Source organism: Cebus imitator, unplaced genomic scaffold, assembly GCF_001604975.1.
Source record: "Cebus imitator isolate Cc_AM_T3 unplaced genomic scaffold, Cebus_imitator-1.0 Scaffold283, whole genome shotgun sequence".
NCBI lineage: Eukaryota > Metazoa > Chordata > Mammalia > Primates > Cebidae > Cebus > Cebus imitator.
In genome coordinates, this window is record NW_016107598.1 from 3164564 (window position 1) to 3187543 (window position 22980).

General features: G+C 37.0%; 1 protein-coding gene across 3 annotated transcripts in view; it reads left to right on the forward strand.

Moving 5' to 3' along the window:
• Positions 1-22202, forward strand: part of LOC108284777 (sulfotransferase family cytosolic 1B member 1) — a 35605-nt gene extending 13403 nt beyond the window's left edge. For all 3 annotated transcript variants that reach the window (XM_017501661.2, XM_017501660.2, XM_037728911.1), the window contains 4 exons: positions 12920-13046; positions 13676-13770; positions 16564-16744; positions 20498-22202. In XM_017501661.2, the coding sequence (XP_017357150.1) occupies positions 12920-13046; positions 13676-13770; positions 16564-16744; positions 20498-20619 (525 nt within the window). In that variant the 3' untranslated portion in view covers positions 20620-22202. The remainder of the gene's footprint in view (positions 1-12919; positions 13047-13675; positions 13771-16563; positions 16745-20497) is intronic.
• The last annotated feature ends 778 nt before the right edge of the window (positions 22203-22980 follow it).

Sequence of the window (22980 nt, forward strand, 5' to 3'; positions counted from 1 at the left end):
GCTGTCATAGTTCTTCAGCTAGAAGCTCCCTACTTCCAGTTTTTCACTTTTGCTTATGTATCCCTGCTGGAACAGATCCACCTTCAGCTTCTCCCATCAGTGCACAGTAAACTGAAGCCTACCCCTGCTACCCTGTGAGCAAGTGCACACCCATGGTTGCCCCATCACTACACATGTGCCTCTGGCCCCCTGCTGCCCTGTTGGATTACATTCTCCCATGTTGACTCCACTGCTCCAATGAAGCTCTTTTACCAGAAACCTTGATTGGAATGTTGTTGCTAGTAGACTGGAAACACATCAGCACCTCTGACAGAGCAGATGTTTGACCACAGGGGACACAGAACAAAGCCACAGGTCTTGTTCTAGTTTCCCAGAGACAGAGCCCTTATCCTTGGAGTGCTGAATTAAGCCTTGGTCCCCCAAAAGCATCCAAAAAGGAAAACAATCTAATAAACCCAAATTTACACTACCGTCAAAACCTCAAGGACAATAAAGAATATAAAAGCAAAAAGCACCATCCAAAAAATTTTAGAAAAGTAATTTCAAAGATTAAAGAAACATTAGTTGACACAGATGAGAAACAAACAGCTCAAGAATTCTGGCAGCTTTAAAAGCCAGAGTGTCTTCTTGCCTGCAAATGACTTAACTAGCTCGCCAGCAATGGTTCTTAACCAGATTGAAATTGTTAAAATGACAGACATAGAATTCAGAATCTAGATGGCAAGGAAACTAAATGAAATACAGGAGAAGGTTGAAACCCAATCCAAGGAAAACAGTAAAACTGACCAAAAGTAGAAAGACAACATAGACAATAAGAAAGAACAAAACTGAACTTCTGGAAATAAAAAAATTCACTAAAGAAATTTCGTAATACAATGGGAAACATTAATAATAGAATAGACTAAGCTGAGAAAAGAGTATCAGAGATGGAAGACTGTTGCTTTGAATCAATGCAGGCAGACAAAAAAAAAAAAGAATTAAAAATAATGAATAAAACCTCCAAGAAATATGGGATTCTATAGACACCAAACCTGTGATTCATTGGAATTTCTAAAAGAGATAGAGTTCAATTAACTTGGAAAACATATTGGAGGATATTGTCAATAAAAACTCTCAACCTTGCTAGAGAAGTCAACATGCAAATTCAGGAAATTCAGAGAAGCTCAAAAAAATATTACATAAGACAACAGTTCTTAAAATAGAGAATGAAAGAAGGTCTCCAAGTTCAATGTGAGTAAGAAATCTTAAAGACAGCTAGGGAAAAGGGCAGGTCATATACAAAGGGAACTGTACCAGGTTAACAGTGAACTATTCAGCAGAAATCTTACAAGTCAGAAGAGATTGGGGACCTGTATTCTGTATTCCTGAAAAAAAGGAAATTCCAACCAAGAATTTCATATAGAGTCAAACTGCTTCAAAAGTGATTAACAAATGAAATCCTTTTCAGAAAAGGAAATACTAAAGGAATCCATTCTCAGCAGACTTGTCTTCCTAGAGGCCCTTAAGGAAGTACTAAACATGGAAACAAAAGACAAACCAGCCACCACAAAAACATACCAAAATACACAGAACATTGATAGTATAAATCAATTACACAATCAGGTTTACATAATAACCATCTAACAGCACAATTACAGGATAAATCTTGACATATGTATTTTGATCTGGAATATAAATGGGCTAAATGAGAAACTTAAAAGGGACAAAATGGCAAGTTGGATAAAGAAGCAAGACCCAAGTCTACTACCTTCAAACTTCAAGAGACTCATCTCACATTCAGCAACATCCATAGTCTCAAAGTAAAGGAACGGAGAAATATATAATAAACAAACAGAGAACAAAAAAAGCAGGAGTTGCTAGTCTTATTTCAGACAAAAGAGACTTTAAACCAACCATCGAATAGGACAAAGAAGAGTATTATACAATGAAAAAAGGTTTTAGTCATCAAGAAGATGTAACTATTCTAAATACATATGCACCCAACTTTACAGCACCTAGATTCATAAAACAAGCTCTTACAGACCTACAAAAATACTTACATAACCATATAATATTAGTGAAAGGGTTTAGCACCCCAATGATAGTGTCAGACAGATCATCAAGGCAAGATATTCAGGACTTAAACTCAACACTTGACTAAATGCACCTAACAGACATCTACCAAACTGCGGAATATACATTCCTCTCGTCTTCGCATGACACGTATTATGCAATTGACCACATGCTTCACTCAGCCATAAAGCAATTTTCAATAAATACAAAACTGAAATCATATCAGCCACACTCTTGGGCTACAGCACAATAGAAATATAAATTAATGCCAAAAAGATCTATCAAAATCATACAATTACATGGAATTTAAATGACAGCCCTTGAAAAGGATAAATAATGAAATTAAGGCAGGAAGTTTTTTTAAAAGTCTTTGAAACAAATGCAAACAGAGATACAAAGATGCAACATATCAGAATTTTTGAGACACAGCTAAAACAGTACTAAGAAGAAAGTTTATAGTGCTAAATACCTATATGAAAAAGTTAGAAAGGTCTCACATTAACAACCTAACATTGCACCCAGAGGAACTAGGCAAATGAGAGCAAACTAACACCAAAAGTAGCAGAAGAAAAGAAATAACGAAAATCAGAGCAGAACTGAATGAAATTGAGATGTGAAAATCCATACAAAAAGTCAACAAAAAAAGCTTGTTTTTTGAAAGAATAAACAAGATATAACGCTAGCTAGATTATTAAAAAAAAAAAAAAGAGAGAGAGAGAGAGAAGATCCAAATAAACACAAGTACGAATGACAAAGGTAATCTTACCACCAACACCACAAAAATAGAAGGAACTCTCAGAGACTGCTACAAACACCTTTATGCCTACAAACTAGAACACCTAGAAGGAAAGGGATGAATTCTCAGAAAAATACAACTTCCTAGTGATGGCAGCGACAGCAGTCGGGAATAGCTGTTGCCATCACATCAGCTGCAGTGGGGAGACGTGGGTGGTGGCGGCAGGAGTGGCTGCAGGAACAGCAATGGTAGCAGTGGGACCCCTGTGCCCCGTGAACCTGCAGTAGCCAAATGCGCCACCCTTACCCTTTCTTGCTCGGCTGGACAGGACTCACTCCTAGGCCCAGAGCCTCTTCTATGGCCTCAATCACGTTCCCTGCTATGTCTCGTGAGCCCACAAGCCCCGGCCAAAGGTGGAGCCAGGACTTGAGGCGCTGTCCCTGAGCTTGTCGTGTTCCTTTGTGCAAGATTGGCTGGGGCCGCTGCACCTCTCATGTGGGGAAAACACAGAGAGGAGACTGGCAGTTTCTAGAATCCACCCCTGGGACTCCCGCAGAGCTTGCTGCCCTGGTATTGCCCTGCCACCGCCATGGAGACTAGCTGAGTCACCCACAGATAGGAAAGCAGCATAGTTAGGCAAGGAGGGATGGGCATAGAGGGGTTCCAAGGCAGAGCTGGGTCCAGGGTGGTGCCCTACAATCCTGGAATCCTGATAACTCCAAAAAGATATTATATAAGACGTGGGGTGCCCAGGGAGCTAGCCGGAGCTGGGAACAGGCAGAAACCCCATGCTCCTGGGCACAGCTGCAATAGCCCAAGTCATGGCTGTGGACCCTGGCCTCCCTATGCTTTTGCGGGCCAGGAGCAGACAACAGCACTGCCTTCCTGGAAGCAGCTGCAGCCACCCATGCGTGGCTACTGACCCAGGCATTTCTGCACTCTTGAGGCCAAGGAAGGTTGCTGCCTTGTTCCCACAGGCTCAGAAGTGTCTGCTCCCACTATCTGGCCTCTGCCTGCTCCCATAACACCCTCCAATCTCGGAGCAAGGTTGGGACCAAGCCTGGGTGCTTGCTGTCACAGCCCACTTGGATGTGTGCACACTTGGGACAGCTCTTACACACCAGCCCCCATCACCTCAGCCCCCTCCAGAATTCAGGCACCCAGGACACAGGAGGGAAGTTGAGGGGCTGCTGAGGGTAGCTTGAGACTGGCCTGCAGGCACCCCTTGGCAGTAACAGCTTGAGCGCTATGAAGGGTGGTAGGAGGTAGACAGGCTCCTGGACAGAAGAGGCTGGGCTTCCGTTGAAGCCCCACCTTCAAGCTGGAGCAGGCCTGAAACCTGGGGGCTGGGCTGTTGGTCCTGTAGACCGGAGTGGGAACCTGTAGTGCTTTCTTCCAGGCCCACCCATGCCCGCCCATGGACCAATCACCATGCACTTCTTCTCCTCTAAGGTCTATAAAAATTGCTAGACTCAGAGACGCAGGAGAACAAGGCCAGAGGCATCACGATCTCCAACTTTATACTACAACGGTGCAGTAACCAAAACAGCATGGTACTTGTACAGAAACAGACACATATACCAATGGAACAGGTTAGGGATCCTAGAAATAAAGATGCACACCTACCTACAACCTGCTGATCTTCAACACAGTTAACAATAACAAGCAATGAAGAAATAACTTTTCAATCAGTGGTGGTGTGATAGAAGACTACTAGTATGCAGAAAATTGAAACTGGACTCCTTCTTATTGCAATATACAAAAATTAATTGAAAATTAATTAAATATTTGAATGTATTTATGAAAACTATAAAAACCCAGAAGAAAATTTAGAAAATATCATTCTGGGTAATCTGGATGGAGGACTTGGAAAAGATTTTATGATGAAGTCTCTAAAAGCAATTGCAACAAAACCCAAAATGTTCAAGTAGGACCTAATTAAGTAGTTTCTGCATAGGAAAATGGGGACAATATTTACAAACTATGCCTCTGACAAAGATCTATATGCAGAATTATAAGGAACTTAAATCAATGAGCAGAAAACAACCCTATTAAAAACTGGCAAAAGACATAGACACTTTTCAAAATAAAACAATTAAAACAGTATTACCATAAAACCCAGCAATCCCATTACTGAGTAGTTACCTAAAGGAATATAAATTGTTCTACCAAGAAGATACATGTACTTGTATGTTCATCATAGGATTGTGCACAATAGCAAAGGAATCAACCTAGTTGCCTAATATGCTTTGGCTCTGTGTCTATACCCAAATCTCACCTTGAGTTGTAATAATCCCCTGTCAAGGGCAGGACCAGGTGGAGGTAATTGAATCATTGCGGTGGTTTCCTCCATGCTGTTCTCACGACAATAAGTGAATTCTCACAAGACCTGATGGTTTTATGAGTCTGGCATTTCCCTTGCTAAAACTTGCTTTGTCCTGCCACTCTGTGAAGAAGCTGACTGCTTCTCCGTTGCTTTCCACCATGATTATAAGTTTCCTGGGGCCTCAAAAGCAATAGGGAACTGTGAGTCAACTAAACTTCTTTCCTTCACAAATTACCCAGTCTCAGGCAGTTCTTCATAGCAGTGTGAGAATGAACTAGTACAGTAAATTTGTACTGAGGTAGTAGGGCACTACTATTAAACATACCAGAAAATCTGGAAGTGACTTTGGAAGTGGGTAGTGGGCAGAGGCTGGAACAGTTTGAAGGGGTCAGAAGATGACAGAAAAATGTGGGAAAGTTTGGAACTTCCTAGAGACTTGGAGGGCTCAGAAGATTGGAAGATGTGGGAACGTTCCCAAATTTCTAGAAAATTATTGAATGGTTTTGACCAAAATGATGATAGTGATATGGACAATGAAGTCCAGGCTGAGGTGGTCTCAGATGGAGTAGAGGAATCTTAATATGCTTTAGCAGAGAGACTGGCAGCATTTTGCCCCTGCCTTAGAGATTAGGGGAACTTTGACATTTCTAAGGGGCAAAGCATTCAACAGAAAGCAGAACATAAAAGTTTGAAAAATTTGCAGGCTGATAATGCAGTAGAAAAGAAAAACCTATTTTCTGGGAAGAAATTCAACCTGGCTGCAGAAATTTGCATAAGTAACAACGAGCCAAATGCTAATCACCTACACAATGTGGTAAAGGTCTCCAAGGCCTGTCATTAGCCCCTCCCATCACAGGCCTAGAAATCTAGGAGAAAAAAATGATTTCATGGGCCAGACCCAGGGCCCCTCTGTTATGTGCAGCCTAGGGACTTGGTGACTTAGTCCCAGACCACCCAGCTGTGGCTAAAAGGGGGCCAGTGTACAGCTTGGGCCATGGATTCTGAAGGTGACAACCCCAAGCCTTAGCAGCTTCCGCATGGTGTTGAGATTGCAGGTACACAGAAGTCAATAATCGAGGTTTGGAAATCTCTGCCTAGATGTCAAAACATCTATGGAAACACCTGGCTGTCCAGGCAGGGGTGTGCTTCATGGGTGGAGCTCTCATGGAGAACTTCTGGTAGAGCAGTACAGAAGGGAAATGTGGGATTGGAGACCCTCCACCCAGCGTCCCTACTGGGGTATCACCTAGCGGAGCTGTGACAAGAGGCCATCATCCCCCAGGCCCCAAGATAGTAGATCCACTGAGAGCTTGCACTGTGCACTTGGAAAAGCTGTAAACACTCAACACCAGCTGTGAAAGCAGGTAAGAGAGGGGCTGTACCCTGCATAGCCACAGGGGTAGAGTTGTCCAAAGTTGTGGGAGCCTACCTGTTACATCAGCTTGACCTAGATGTGAGACAAAAGTCAAAGGAGATCATTTTGGAACTTTAAGGTTTAATGACTGCCCCACTGGATTTCGTACTTGAATGGGACCTCTAGCCTCTTTTGTTTTGACCATCTTTTCCCATTTGGAATGGGGGTATCTACCAAATGCTTATACCCTCATTGTATCTGGTAACTAACTGACTTTCAATTTTACAGGTTCATAAGTGGAAGGGACTTGCCTTATCTAAGATGAGACTTTGGACTTGGACTTTTGGGTTAATGCTGGAATAAATTAAGACTTTGGGAGACTGTTGGAAGAGCATAATTGTGTTTTGAAATGGAGGACATGAGATATGAAAGAGGCCAGGGGCAGGATGATATGGTTTGGCTCTGTCTTTACACTCGAATCTCATCTTAAATTGTAATAATTCCTATATGTCATATGAGGGAACTGGTGGAGGTAACTGGACCATAGGGGCAATTTGATGATGTTCACATGACAGTGAGTTTTCACAAGATCTGATGGTTTTATAAGTGTCTGGCATTTCCCCTGCTTGCACTCACTCCATCCTGCCATCCTGTGAAGACAGTGTCTGCCTCTCCTTTGCCTTCTGCCATGATTGTAAGTTTCCTCAGGCTTCTCCAGCAATGCACAACTGTGAGTCAATCAAACTTCTTTCCTTTATAACTTATCTATTCTCACATAGTTCTTTATAGAAGAGTAAGAACTTATTAATACAATACCTATTAATGGTGGAACAGATAAAGAAAATGTGGTGTGTATACACCATGGAATACTGCACAACCATAAAGAAAAGGAAATTATATTTTCTGCAGCCACATGGATGCAGCTGGAGTCCATTATTCTAAGCAAATCAACTTAAGAGCAGAAAACCGAATATCCTATTTTCTCACTTATGCATGGAAGATGAACTGTGAGTACACTTGGACACAAAGATGGGATCAATAGGCACCAGGGTATACTTGAGTGTGAAGGGTGGTCAGAGGATACAAGTCAAAAAAACTACCTATCAGGTAATATGCTCACTACCTGGGTGATGAAATTATTTGTATACAAAACCCCAGTGACACACAAATTACCCAGGCAACAAATCTGCACACATACCCCCTGGACCTAAAATAAAAGTATAAAAGTTAAAAATAATAAATAAATAAAGACATTATTGGCATCTTAGAACGTATATCTGTCACGTTATTTGTTCTTTCTGTATCTCATTTCTGTTCTGATTCTTCCTTTCCTTTGCTACAGCAAAGGAAATATTTTGAAGTCGTATTTTTATTTATTTATAGTACTTTAAAATTTTTTTTTGTATAGTTTTCTCAGTGAGTGAAAAATTAGGTATTGCCATAAATACACATAACTAACTCATCACAGACTAATGATGTCAATATTTTCTCACTTTAAGCGAAGTGTACATATCTTACTTCAATTTAGGCCTCTTTACTCTTTTTGTTTTTGTTTTTGTTTTGTTTTTGCATTTCTTTTCCATTTATTTTATTGCATTTTAGGTTTTGGGGTACATGTGAAGAACATGCAAGATTGTTGCATAGGTACACACATGGCAATGTGATTTGCTGCCTTACTCCCCATCACCTACACCTGGCATCTCTCCCCTTCCTATCTCTCCCCAACTCCCCACACCCCACCGTCCCTCCCCTATTGCCCCCCAACAGACCCCAGTGTGTAATGCTCCACTCCCTGTGTCCATGTGTTCTCACTGTTCAACACCCGTCTATGAGTGAGAACATGCGGTGTTTGATCTTCTGCTCTTCTGTCAGTTTGCTGAGAATGATGGTTTCCAGGTTCATCCATGTCCCTATAAAGGACCCAAACTCATCGTTTTTGATGGCTGCATAATATTCCATGGTGTATATATGCCACATTTTCCCTGTCCAGTGTATCATCAATGGGCATTTGGGTTGTTTCCAGGTCTTTGCTATTGTAAACAGTGCTGCAATGAACATTCGTGTGCACGTGTCCTTATAGTAGGATGATTTATAATCCTTTGGATATATACCCAGTAATGGGATTGCTGGGTCAAATGGAATTTCTATGTCTAGGTCCTTGAGGAATTGCCACACTGTCTTCCACAATGGTTGAACTAATCTACACTCCCACCAACAGCGTAAAAGTGTTCTTATTTCTCCACATCCTCTCCAGCATCTGTTGTCTCCAGATTTTTTAATGATCACCATTCTAACTGGCGTGAGATGGTATCTCAATGTAGTTTTGATTTGCATTTCTCTGATGACCAGTGATGATGAGCATTTTTTCGTATGTTTGTTGGCCTCATGTATGTCTTCTTTTGTAAAGTGTCTGTTCATATCCTTTGCCCACTTTTGAATGGGCTTGTTTGTTTTATTTGCCTCACTTCTAAACTATATATGTACAGAAAAAACTTTTTGTTTTGAAATAATTATAAATACATGAGAAGTTATAACAACAACAGAATTGTTGTATATACACTTCACCCAGTTATACCTGATGATTATATTTTACGTAACTAAAATATACTATCAGAAGCCAGGAAATTGCAGTTGGTACAATGAGTGTATGTAGTTCTATGTCATCAGAAGCCAGGAAATTGACATTGTCACAAAGCATATATACAGTAGTATATACAGTTCTATGTTATTTTTATCACAGGTATATATTTCTATAACAACCACCACAATAAAAGTTATATATGTATATTTCTAAATGAAAATAATTCTGTATAATCTGCTTTATAACTATTTTCCATTTAACAATATACTGTATTGAGTACATTTTTCAATACAATTACTACCCGTCCTAAAATGGTAACATTTTTATGTCTGTCCTGTATTCCATTGTATAGGCATCTTTGTATGTTCATCTGGGATAATTTCTTTAAAATAGGTAAAATTAGGTGCTAAATGGCTATAGAATTTTTTTTTATTTTTCTTATTATTTTATTTCTTTTATTATTCTTTATGTTCTGGCATATATATGCAGAACATGCATATTTGTTACATAGGTAAATGTGTGCCAAGGTGGTTTGCTGCACCTGTCAACCTGTTACCTAGGTATTAAGCCTTGCCTGAATTAGCTATTTGTACATTAGCTCTTAGCTCTCTCTCTCCTTGCCCCACCAACAGACCCTCATGTGTGTTGTTCCTCTCCCTGTGTCCATGTGTTCTCAGTGTTCAGCTCCCACTTATGAGTGAAAACATGCAGTGATTGTTTTTCTGTTCCTGTGTTTGCTGAGAGTGATCGATTATTATTCACTATAGTCACCTTGTTGTGTTAGAAATAATTAATAAGACCCAGCATTTACTAACAATTATTTTGTACCCATTAATCATCATACTTCACTCGCTAACCACCCAAAACTCCTTCTGGCTTCTGGTAACCATCCTTCTACTTTTTGTCTCCATTAGTTCAACTGTTTTAATTTTTAACTTTCATAAGTAAATGAGCACATGTGAAGTGTGTCTTTCTGAACCTGTCTTATTTCACTTAACATGATGAACTACAGTTCCATCCACGTTGTTGCAAATGACTCAATTTCTTTTTTTTTATGGCTGCATACTACTCAATTGTGTATGTATACCAAATATTTCTTATTCATTCATCTATTGATGGACTCAGGGTGCTTCCAGATAAGGCTATTGAGTATGGTGTTGAAATAAACATTAGAAGGCAGAGCTCTTCAATATACCAATTTCCTTTCTTTAGAGTGTATACCGAGTAGTGTGAGTGTAAGAATCATCATATGACAGCTTTTTTTTTTTTTTTTGAGAAACCTCCAAACTGTTCTCCATTTGTACTATTTACATTCTTGCTGACAAGGTAGGAAAATTCCCTTTTCTCCACATCCTTGCCAGCATGTAGCACTGCCTGTCTTTTGAATAAAAGTCATTTTAACTGGGTTGAGGTAATATATAATTCTAGTTTTGATTTGCCTTTCTCTAATGGTGAATGATGTTGAGCATCTTTTCATATACATGCCTGCCATTTGTGTGTCTTCCTTTGAGAAATGCCTGTTCAGATATTTTGCCTATTTTTAAATCAGATTATTAGAACTTTTTCTGTAGAGTTATTTGAGCTCCTTTTATATTCTGGTCATTTATTTCTTGTTCAAATGTATAGTTTGCAAATATTTTCTCCAATTTTCTGGGATTCGTTACTGCTGCCTATTTAGTTCATTTGCTGAGGTCATGTTTTCCTGCATAGTCTTCACACTTGTGGATATTCATCAACGTCTGGGCATTGAAGAGTTAGGTTTTTATTGTGGACGTCATAGTCTGGGCTTCTTTGTATCAGTCTTTTATGGAAAGACTTTCCAAGTATACAAGGGAATTGAGTGCTGTGATCTAAATCTTTGGTCACTGCAGCCACATCTTCACCTAGGGGCACCCCAATCCCACTAATATCAGGTTTCTTGCAGACTTGTAGAGGTATTGCCTTGGTGGTCTTGAACAAGATCTGAAAAAATTGTCTAGATTACCAGGCAGAAATTTTGTTCTCTTCCCTTACTTTGTAAGGTACAATATGATGTCCCCTTTCCTCCCTTGGGAAACGGTGGTGCAAACGCTCCCTTAGTCATGTATGTCTCAGTATGTTATGTAACCTACAAGTCCACTGGCTTTGAGGCCATCTCAGCACTGCCTAGACTGCCCTTTAAGTTTATTTACAGGTGAGCCTGTGGTGGTGAGGCTTGCCGAACACAAGTTTCTACCACTGGGATGTGTGATTCCCCTGTAGATAGGATTGCTCAATATGCCTCCTTCATGGAGGGCTGTCATCTGAGTTCAGTCTGGCTTTCCTTTCCACTGTGACAGGGCAGCATTGAGTTCAATGCAATGTCTCATAATTGCTGTGCTCTCCCTCTCCCAAGTGCACAGATTCTCACCATGCCAAATAGTTGCTACTAAGGGTTGGGAGAGGAGTGGCATTGGCATTTCTAAGACTATCTTTTCTACCCTCTTCAGTGGCTATTTAGTTATATGAAATTAAAACTAGGTACTGTGAGTGTTCACCTGATTTTTGGTTCTTATGAAGGTACTTTTTCTGTGTAGGTAGTTGGAAAATTTGATATTTCTTTGGAAGTGTGAGGGATAATTGGTAGAGGTTTCTATCCAGCCATCTTGGTCTACTCTCCAAGACAATTTTTAATAGAATGTTGAAGCTCTTTTATGAGAGCTACTTTAAATCTTTGTCACATAAATTAATATTTGATTCATTTCAGTTTTGTTTTTCTTGCTGATTTGATTTCTGGAGCTGCTGGGTATACTGTTCTGTCCTTGCTGATGCCACATAAAGGGTATAAGGTACTTTCTTGGACCTCCTGCTCTTGTTGGCTGACCTTTTGAAAGTTGGAGAGAAGTCTTGGGGCCTTAGAGTAACAGGGGTTCTCTGATATTGTCATTGTGAGTAGGTGGGACTGCCCATGAAGTCCCATTTGTATTGCAGGAGCTTCAATGGACCAGTGCTTCACTGACACTACTGGCAGTGAATAAGTTCACCTAAAGGGACCCCAGGTATAAAGCAGAGTTTGGGATTCTCCACTATATCTCTGTTGGCCTTCTTCTTTCCTAATCTTTTGACCAGGGAGAGCAGACTTTTCTAGACTTTTTGTTTGTTTCCTGTATGCCTGTAAATGGTTCCAGGTCACAGTCCTTTTTGCTGCCCAGTCCAAGGGTTATAAGATATAAAAAGGAAACCTAGGAGGAACTCATCACATTGGCATTACTCAGCTTTTTATCCAGCATGCTTTTAGAATTCTTGTATCATGGTCTGTTGAATAATTTCCATAGCTTTAGTGATATTAAGTGTAGAAAACAGAAAATAGTGAGTCTATACCTTCCAGTTGCTGAACCGGATGCCCCCAAAACTTATTTTAATGCCTTTTAACATCTTTTCTTTGCCTCCTTTTTCTTTCTATGTTTTTTTGTCAGCACTTAATATTTTTCTGGGTATTTAACTGGCAGAAGTGAAAACTTTTATTTTTTCCCACGATTTTGTTATTTTCGATTTGCTGGTATTCTCTTTAGTCATAGGGTCATTTTCTTGATAACATGTGTTCTAGGACCTTGAAGTTCTTCCAAAAGACACAGTGGTCTATTTGTGGTTCACAGTGTCAAGGGGCCAGAAACTGAAATCTTTGTTTCAAAACCTCTATAGCTCAATGGTTCTAATCTCAAAAATACATTGCTGTATTGAAAATCACTTTGATTGATTCTATATTTTAATTGCTAATAGATGGACCTTTCTGGCCCACAATTTCCAGTTGAAAAAGTACTCTGCTATTTTATATGCTTATAGGTTAATTTTTTCCTAAATAAAACATCTTTCATTTTATGTTTTTCTCCTACTCCCCACCCCCCACTACAGATTATTTATGTGGCTCGTAATGCCAAGGACGTTTCAGTCTCATATTACCATTTCGACTTAATGAACAATTTACAACCTTTTCCTGGTACCTGGGAAGAATATCTGGAGAAATTCATAACTGGAAAGGGTACATAGACTTTATCTTAAAATTAAGAAGTAATTTTTTAATTTTAATAATCCTATTAACAATAACTTTTATGACTTTCAAAATACTTATTTTTCCAACTCAGCAAAAAGTATGTTCAAATATTATCTAAAACATTAAATCTAATGCATCTAATATTTTACTATGACATTCAATTTATAAAACTAGTATTAATCATTGGCATACAAAAATATTCTACAATCTGTTCTCGGTTGCTAGATATCCATTCTCAGTCCCTGATCACAATAGACATTGTTTAACTTGCTTAAGTAATTAGATATGTTAATGTATATGTTATATTTGTAGTTCTTAGATAAACAGTTGATATGAGTACTTTGTAAGATAATAGTTTTCTTCTTTGTGAAGCTAAGTATAACTTTTTGCAGGTCAGTATATTTTTGTCTGAAATGTTTTCTTCATACTTGATATTATAAAATATCTGATGCTTATATATCCATAAATAGCTAATTTTACTTTTTAAAATTGGCCTCATATTTTCAGTTTCTTTGATTGCTAAATTCCACAAACATTTTCACAATTTGACTTAACGTTCAGAAAGAAATATTTAATTTGATGAATGTTTGTGAAAATAGACTTTTATCTTGTTTTAGTGAGCTACGGTTCCTGGTTTGCTCATGTTAAAAACTGGTGGAAGATAAAGGAAGAACACCCAATACTTTTCTTGTACTATGAAGATATGAAAGAGGTAAAATGGTAGATATGGATTCTGGATAATGTCCCTACCACCTCATGCTATAGAAGGATTGATATTTGCTTTTCAACTTAGTCAATGGAGTCCAAAATGATGATTGCTTTGCCTATCCACCATGCGTTTTTAACCCACATCTTGCTATGATAATTAATGACTTTCTAAATGTGAAATTAATGGTTTATTTTTATTCCTCTTGTCTCTTAGCCACTGTGTTATGTTACACCACTCTTTCCTATGCAATTATTTCCTACATTCACCAGGATATCACATGCTTATTGTTATCCTCTAGATATCTCACTAATTTAAAAAATCTATTCATTAATATTTTAAAATTGTTATTTATAAATTGTTTGCTATATTTGGGCTATCCCTTCCACACTTACTGTTTCACAACTATTATGTGCTAATTTTCTTTTATCTGTGCCTCCATTTTTACTTCTACCTCGATTTTCTAGCTCATACTTGTATTAAATTTAGCATGCTCAACACTAATTTTATTTCTCTCCAACATGTAATCTTTTTATTATTTTATTCTCTCTCAACAATAAAAGTTGTTCTTACTGTCTCTGTTTCCTATATTTTACACATCTAATTGGTTCGGATAGTCTATCTATTGTGTCTTTCAAACTATTCCCTCCTTTCCTTCTTGACTACCTCACTCTTAGTGCAGAAACTTGTAATCATCTATTTAGTATAATGCCGTATTAATAAAATACAACTACAAAGTTTCATGCCACCATTATGGAACTCTTCTACTTACATTGGCCAAATTCACACAGATACACACACACACACACACACACACATACACACACACACCAGGAAAACATGTGGAAACTAGTTCCTTTACTTGTAAAAGCCTAAACGTACAATTTAGAATGCTTTCAGATCTGTAATAAAAATTACCGAATTTGTCTTCTTTGAAACTACATCCCAGCACTTAATACTGTGCATACCACATAAACAGGGGCTTGAGGTTACTTGCATGGATCATCAATTGCTTCAATGAATAAATGGGTGAGTGGTAATATCCAAAACTTTAATGACATTAATCCTACATTAATCTGCACAAAACAGAAACTTGGCCCCACGTGAAATATTTCTTGCTCAAGCTAATTTTGAGAAACTCCCAGGGTGTTTCTTGTATCTTATCACAAAGAATCCTCTGAGTTTTAATTCACTGCCCCAGTTTCATTCTCCATCACAGTTGTCCACATCCCATAAAGAATCTGTGATCTATGTCTTATGATTGTCCCTGTATACAGGGTTTGAGATTATTCATGTTAATTTGCTCATACCACACAGCTGCAAAACCTAGCATGGTCTATGAAACACAGTAAAAAGTAATATGTCTCGAGAGCTTGTTTAGCCAGAGATAAGTTATAAATTCTTAATAAGAGAGAAAATTGTTCCTGCTCTCTAACAAATACCTCTCTTCATGTTTTTGGACGGCAGAGCAGCACTTAAAAGCTTTAAGAAAAGAACAATTTTAGCATCTGATAAAGTCCCTTTTCTCCATAAGACTAAGAATACATTTCCTCTGCTTGGCTGCTATTCAAATTCCGAAACAACCATTATACTCTTTCCCATATAACATTTGAGACTATTATTGTTCTTATTTAGCTAAGATGCTTTCAAATAAACTTACTCATTTTGATTTATAGCCTAACCCAGTTACCTTTTTAAGCATACCCATATATTTTCAATTTCCTTCAAACGTGTAATGTACATCACACTTAGCAGGCAATATTTTTTTTTCTGTCATATAATCATTTGTAGATAATGTTATAGATAAGTTTAATGCAACAACAATAAAGGAAGAAAATTATGGAATATACATCAATAATAAAATTTGAAAAAAAGTTCAGTAATTTACATATTTATGAACATCTACATACCTTCTCCATAAGTGAGGCAAAAGAATAATACATCAGGGGAAGATTCAGCCAGAGCCAGGACTCTGCTTTAATTTTACTGCTGTATAGACTAACACAGTGGTTCCCAGCTTTTTTAGCACCAGGGACTGGTTTTGTGGAAGACAATTTTTCCATGAACAGGATGCAAGGGGGCTGTAGATGCGTGGTTTTGGGATTAAACTGTCCCACTTCAGATCATCAGGCATTAGTTAGAGTCTCATAAGGAGTATGCAACCTAGATCCCTCACATATTCAGTTCACAATGGGTTCAGGCTCCTTTGAGAATCTAATGCCACCACTGATGTAACAGGAGGCAGAGCTTAGGCAGTAGTGCTTGCTCCTCCATCACTCACATCCTCCTGTGTGGCCCAGTTCCTAACAGGCCACTGACTGGCACTAGTCTGTGGCCAGTGGGTTGTGGACTCCTTGACTAATATCATCATTAATACTTTAGCATTAGCCAAATTATTTTCCAAATATTTTTGATCCCCAAAGAAAAAATGCCCTCTATTTTCCTGTCCATCTATGTGTTTTTATAATACAACTACATCTTTTCTTTTGGGCTTATCTCTACTATCATCATCGTGTCTGCCCTTTTACTCATTCTAACCACGGACACACCCTAAGTTGTTATCTCATTCTTCTATCAGAGAGGACTGACACAGAAAATATAACAGATATTCTTGATTTTTAATATTTTATAATTAATTTAAAAATTGAGAAAAATAAACCCAAATAAATATGGATTTCCTATACTGTTTGGAGTCAACATTTATAAAAACAGATCATAAATGTTTTTACTTTTATAAATATTTACATTGTGCTAATTTCTTGTTTATTGCCTTGGGCATGACTTTTTACCCACTGATAGAATCCAAAGGAGGAAATTAAGAAGATAATGAGATTTCTAGAGAAGAACCTGAATGATGAGATCTTGGATAGGATAATCCATCACACCTCATTTGAAGTGATGAAGGACAATCCTTTGGTGAATTATACACATCTACCAACTATGGTGATGGATCATAGCAAATCCCCTTTTATGCGTAAAGGTAAATACTTTCCTGGGTTTAATTTCCCTTTTTTACTTTCTTATGAATTATCATGAGCTAAGGATTAGTTCTGTGATCTCTACTAAGTTACTTACCCTATTTAAACTTTACACTAAATACCTACCACCAAAAGTTGCTGAGATTCAAAATTATCAAATGAAACAATGCATGTAAAGCTATTACTAGAATACCTTGAATATTTGATAAATATTTATTTTCCTATTTTTTACTGTGCTAAATGAGAGTGGTTTTGGCAATTTTGATGTGAGCAATTCCAAATTTGCCATTCTTACTCCCTCAAATCTTTGTCTAAATTGGCATAAACTTCCTTTCCCTCCTCAGTGAAATATTAATTTAATTTAGTACAGTATCATAGTCTTTAAAGTACCCATATCACATAGAAAACCATGGGAATTGCATTAAAAATAATTCACCAAATGGAGAAACTCTATTTTAATCTTAAGATTTTTTTCTCCCTGTACAAATACTGTCTAAACTATAGGTAACACGGAGTCCAAATTTCACTTAGAAGAATATGGCATTTGCTGTTGAAATACATTATTTTTATTTAAGCAGTCTATTTATCATGGCTTATTACACATAATATATTTCAAAATGTGTCAAGGATAACAATACATTTTACAAATTATTAACTTAAATAAATTTAAGAATGTATCCACCTAATAATGCCACCTTTTGTTTTCAATATCAATTGAATTGGAAGGAGAGGAATAGAATTTCAATTTATATACTAGGACGTAAGCATAACATTAGAAATGTATTGTGCATATGAACATACAAAGAAAACCACTGATTTTCAGTAATATGATTAAATTTTTTAAAAATTTGTTTATTAACTTATTAAAATAGCAGATAGCCCTAGTGTTTTCAAATTGTGCTCTTTCTTTTCCCAAAACACTACATTTAGCCTATTAAAAATAACTTCTAGAGTAAGAAAGCAGGTACATTTTTCTTCATAAATTGTATGCATTATATGTTTGAGCAAGGAAGACTGAAGACTGATGTGTGTGTGTGTATGTGTGTGTGTGTGTGTGTGTGTATATATAATCTGTATGCTCATACACAGATGTAAATGTATTTGTATGTACAGTCATCCCTTGTTATACGTGGGGTATTGGTTCCAGGAACTCTGCTTCTGAATATACCAGAAGCTGCCTATATGAAAAGTTGGGATTCCAAACATGTTGGTAGGTTTCTTATCATGCAAATATTGTATTTTTTAGTACTTTTAGTTGAAATATGTCTGTGTATAAGTGAACCTGGCCAGTGCAAATCTGTGTTGTTCGAGGGTCAATTGCATTCATATACATACATATTCTTTTTCCTGATAGAAGAATTAGAAAATAAATCTTTATTAAACATGGCTAATTCTCACTGTTCTAGATACCTGGATGTAATTTCCCAGAAATTTTATCTCAAATTGTATGAAAATTGATGACATCTAATTATGGTGTAGACATACAGAAGATGAGCTCAGTATCTGGATTCTATGGCTTCTCCAACTTCAACAGAAAAAAGCACATGCTATTCTAATATTGAAGGCAGTATTTATATCCCCTCTACAGGTGGTTAAGACCATACTTTTGTGGTCAGATTGATCTGAGGTTTATGCAGGCTACGCCATTCCCTGAACCTATGACCTGGAATACATTAATTAACCAGAGCCAAAGCTCTGATTACATCACTGGCAAAATAGAGAATATAATAACATCTATGGCACAAGATTCTGTGGAGTATTATGGCAAATAATATGTAAGCATTAAGGATATTTTTCTGACAATAAATAATGCATACAAAAGTAAAAAGTATTATTAGTCTAAATAGTTCAAGATTCCTTCCTTCCTTCCTTCCTTCCTTCCTTCCTTCCTTCCTTCCTTCCTTCCTTTTCCTTCCTTCCTTCCTTCCTTTTCCTTCCTTCCTTCCTTCCTTCCTTCCTTCCTTCCTTCCTTCCTTCCTTCCTTCCTTCCTGCTTTCCTTCCTGCCTTTCTTTACTGATGTATCCAGTAAACATTTAGAGTACTCATTCATTCATTAATATACATATTAAAAAACTACAGCTGGGTGCGGTGGCTCATTCCTGTAATCCCAACACTTCAGGAAGCTGAGTCAGGTGAATCACGAGGTCAGGAGTTCAAAACCAGCCTGTCCAATATAGTGAACCCCCGCCTCTACTAAACATACAAAAATTAGCTGGGCATTGTGGTGCACGCCTGTAGTCCCAGCTACTCAGGAGGCTGAGGTAGAAGAATCACTTGAACTTGGGAGGTGGAGGTTGCAGTGACCTGAGATTGCACCACTGTACTCCAGCCTAAGCAACAGAACAANAAAGAAAAAAAAAAGAAAGGAAGACAATATTTCATTAATACCTATACCCAGTACACTTTCTTTAAAAGATTCAAAGGTAAATGAAACATATATTTGCCTCAAGAAGCTTACAATGTAGTAGAAGGTCATATACCTAAAGGAATGCCAAAAGAAGTGACGTATGAACACATACGCCAGGCACACTGAGTCTTGAAAGATACCATGTTAGATAAATCAATGTATTAGTCATACAATACTAGCATTATGAGGGTGGGATAGATAATGTCCAACGTTTATTCATATGTCTTAAATTACAACAAACAGAAAAACCTGGACTTTGGCCAGCGTTTATCAAAACTTTTCTTGTGAAGCAAATGTGTTTGTGTACATTATAAAATTTAAGTGCAGATCAGATCACTGGAATGTTTTCTATATAGCTTTTAATTCTTAAACTTGCACTCTCCTCTGTTTTTAATGACAACGTTATGGATGCATTAGCCCCAGTATGTTGATGTCGAACCGTTATATACATTCCAGAGCTACTGACATCTGGAGAACATAGAACAAAGTGTAATAACTAGGGAAACAACCGTATCTATAGGAATGTTTTTCTTTTAAAGACTTGAAAGCCTTATCAAACCGTTGTGGATTAATGTAGCTTGTAATTTAATATGATGTATTACTATTTCATAAAATAGTAAGATGTTTTTCTCTAAAAATATTAGCAGCACATTAAAAGTTGTTCAGTTCTCAAATACTTATTTATAAATACACAAGTATGAGAGATTAAATTTAAATTTATATCCTCAAAGTTTCAGTTTTAAAAGCATAGTTCAAGGATGTTATTTATTTGACATTAATGTTATTATTTCCACCTAAATTGCAAATAAAGAACAAGTCTAATGAATTTAGGGAAAGCAAGTATCATCTTTATCATAGCATTCTTATTTATAAATTCTAGGAAATGATATTTATCAACTTTTTATTTTACAGTTTGGTTGTTCTGATGACCAATTTTTTGTATGGTTTCCAAAAGTTACTTTATAAAATAAAATATGCTCTGACTATTGATCCAAGTACTCAGTGACAATCTCATGAACCAGGACCATTAGAAACAGTAAAATTATCATTCTTGGGAAACTATTGTGAAGCCCAGGAAGTTAAACAAGAAAATTCGTCTTTCTCAGAATGCCTCTTCAAATGTCAGACTCTATTTAGTCATAAACCTCCTTTCCAGATGGAAACATTTATTCAATTTTTAAAAGACTTAAAAATTTAAAGGTTAAAATAATTTAAAGTTTGTTTTAATTCATTCAAATAAAAGGAAAGTCTTTCTTGAGGCCTTCTAAACTTTTCCTTTGGTATATACTGCTTTTTCTTCCCATGGAAATATTTTATTCTTTCCTATGTTTTCTTATTTATCTTTAGGGATCACTGGTGACTGGAAGAATTACTTCACAGTGGCCCAGAATGAGAAATTTGATGCCATTTATAAGACAGAAATGTCTGAAACTGCACTTCAATTCCGCACAGAGATTTCAAGTGCCTAAATCATAAATCTGAAGAAAGAAGAGATTGTCTATAGTTGATTGAAATGAGGGCAGTTAATAACTGATATGGGCAATCAAATGAATTTATAAAGGAGAATAATATGCTTTTAAAAAATTGATATTTTGCAGTGTTATTAATCACATCCCAATTTTGTCCCTTTGATTCTGAGGTTCCAAATTCTCTAAGGCTAAAGTTGATTATTATCTTTTTGTAACAAAGGAGAAATGTAACAAGCTCTTCCTGTCTTTTCCTACATTAGAACTGATAAGGAAGAAGGGATTTATTTTACTTAATCTCTCATACGTTAGGATTTAGAATTAAGTTCTCCTCCCTAGTACCATGATCCAAGAAATGCTGTTTTCATAATGACACTATATTTTCTAACCCTGCCCCAATTTCCCTTTGATGAAAATTTGACCCAGGACACTGTGTTCCACTGCTGTCTACTGAGTTTCAAGTTGTTCTCTGAGTCATAGTTCATCTTGCAGTGCCTGTATTTGGATCATGTCCCAGAACATGTAGTTCAGATTTTGGAAGTATTTTTTCTATATCATACCCAATGTCAAAGTCTCCCCAGGGCAAACACCTACAATAGTCTCTGTAGAGTTCTTCCCTGGGAACTGCAGCTCTGTTCTGAGAGCTGGTCCTGAGGGCTGTGACCTGCTTCCTATAGGGATTCCTCATTTTCCCAGACCCGTTTGATCTTCAGAGAATCACCTACTGCTTTGTTCTGGTCACAATTTGAGAACTTTAGTTACTTAATCTTATCTTTAAATATATTTGGGTACTTTAATAGCACCTTCAATACCCTAGACATGATCATAGCCTTTGCTGAAAATTTCCCAATCTGGTGCCCAGTGAAGACTCTCTTGGCTGAGTCTCCACTCTGCTCTCCTGATCCAATGTTCCTTATTATTACATGTTTATATCTATTTGTTTGATGTATGTTTTCTTGGAACATTTATTTATCAACCCCAGTTTTCCATTAGAAGTTGTTGTTTATATCTTCATGTGCAGCAAAGTCTTTTTCCTGAGGTCAGATCACCTGTGCCAAGAAATATGGCAAGTCATGGTTCTCAAACTGAAGCTAGAATACCCTGGGCCCTTACTTGTTCTGAAAGGGGTGGGGGTGGTGGTTTCTGACACATTGTTAGGCTTTCTGAGCCACAACTGAGGTAGCTATGGTTTATGATATTTTAACTTCACAGGTGAATCTCTGCTGTCAGCCAGGAATATCTAAAATAGCTCCTTAAGCTGTAACTTTTCTCTTTTCTAACCCCTGTAAAGGATTAGTCTAATGTTAACTATAAACCCCCTAGAAGTAGTACACCTATTATTCTGCAGAAAGTTGCTTCTATAGATTTATTATAATATGGTTATAAAGTATTTTAGAGTATGTAATTTGTGTTTATGTTCCACAGAAACATATTTCATAGGAGTTAGTATTGAATATCTGGAGGTATTATGAACTAGTTTCAGCTTTATCCAATACTCTTGTCCACAAGAAGTAAACTAAAATAAATCATGTAACTATTTGCTCTATTATATTTGTTAATTAATAAATTAATGTGGCCTGAATATATATGGATTTTTGATACTATGGTCTATTATTGGGGGCAAACACCTCTAAACTATCCTCTAATCTGTGTAATAGATTAGCTACACTAACTTTCTTCAGTAGCGAAATAATTTCCCCTTTTCTAGTTTTACTTTGTAGAAATAAGTCTCTGTAATTGGACTGTATTCAACAAAAACTTAGTAAATTTTAATTATGCCTCAGGCATGTTTCTATGCACTGAGTGAAGAGTGGAGATAAAAAATGTAATTTAGATTTTCCTTTACATTTTTTATAGGTTGCTGCCTCCTTTATATTTATTCTCTAATGCAAATGTTCCTATCTTAATTCATCAGTTTATGTTTAACATCACACAGTGGCACTTCTACTATGATTTAAATACATTTGATGTCCTTTGAAATCGTTCAGAATGTTGCCAAATTAATTTTTCTAAAACAATGCTTTTATCATTATTTCTCCTATTCAATCATCAGTGCAATTTTCAAATGAAAACACTTAAAATAATCTCATGTTAATGTCTTTCTCTAACAGAACCATGATGTAAGGACAGTGTTAAGAAATAGCTGACAATGATATGATTATTTCCTCATCCATGGAAATTCTCCCTAATCAGCTAAAGGGCTATTTTCTAAAAAGTCAAAGCATTGCTTACAAGAACTTTTTATCATGACACGGATAGACATTCAGATTTAGACATTCAAAGGGAAGTGTCGTGTATTCCCTTTTACGCCACCCTATTCTAATGTGTTATCTTCCTAACTCATTTTCTATCCACATTCTTCAC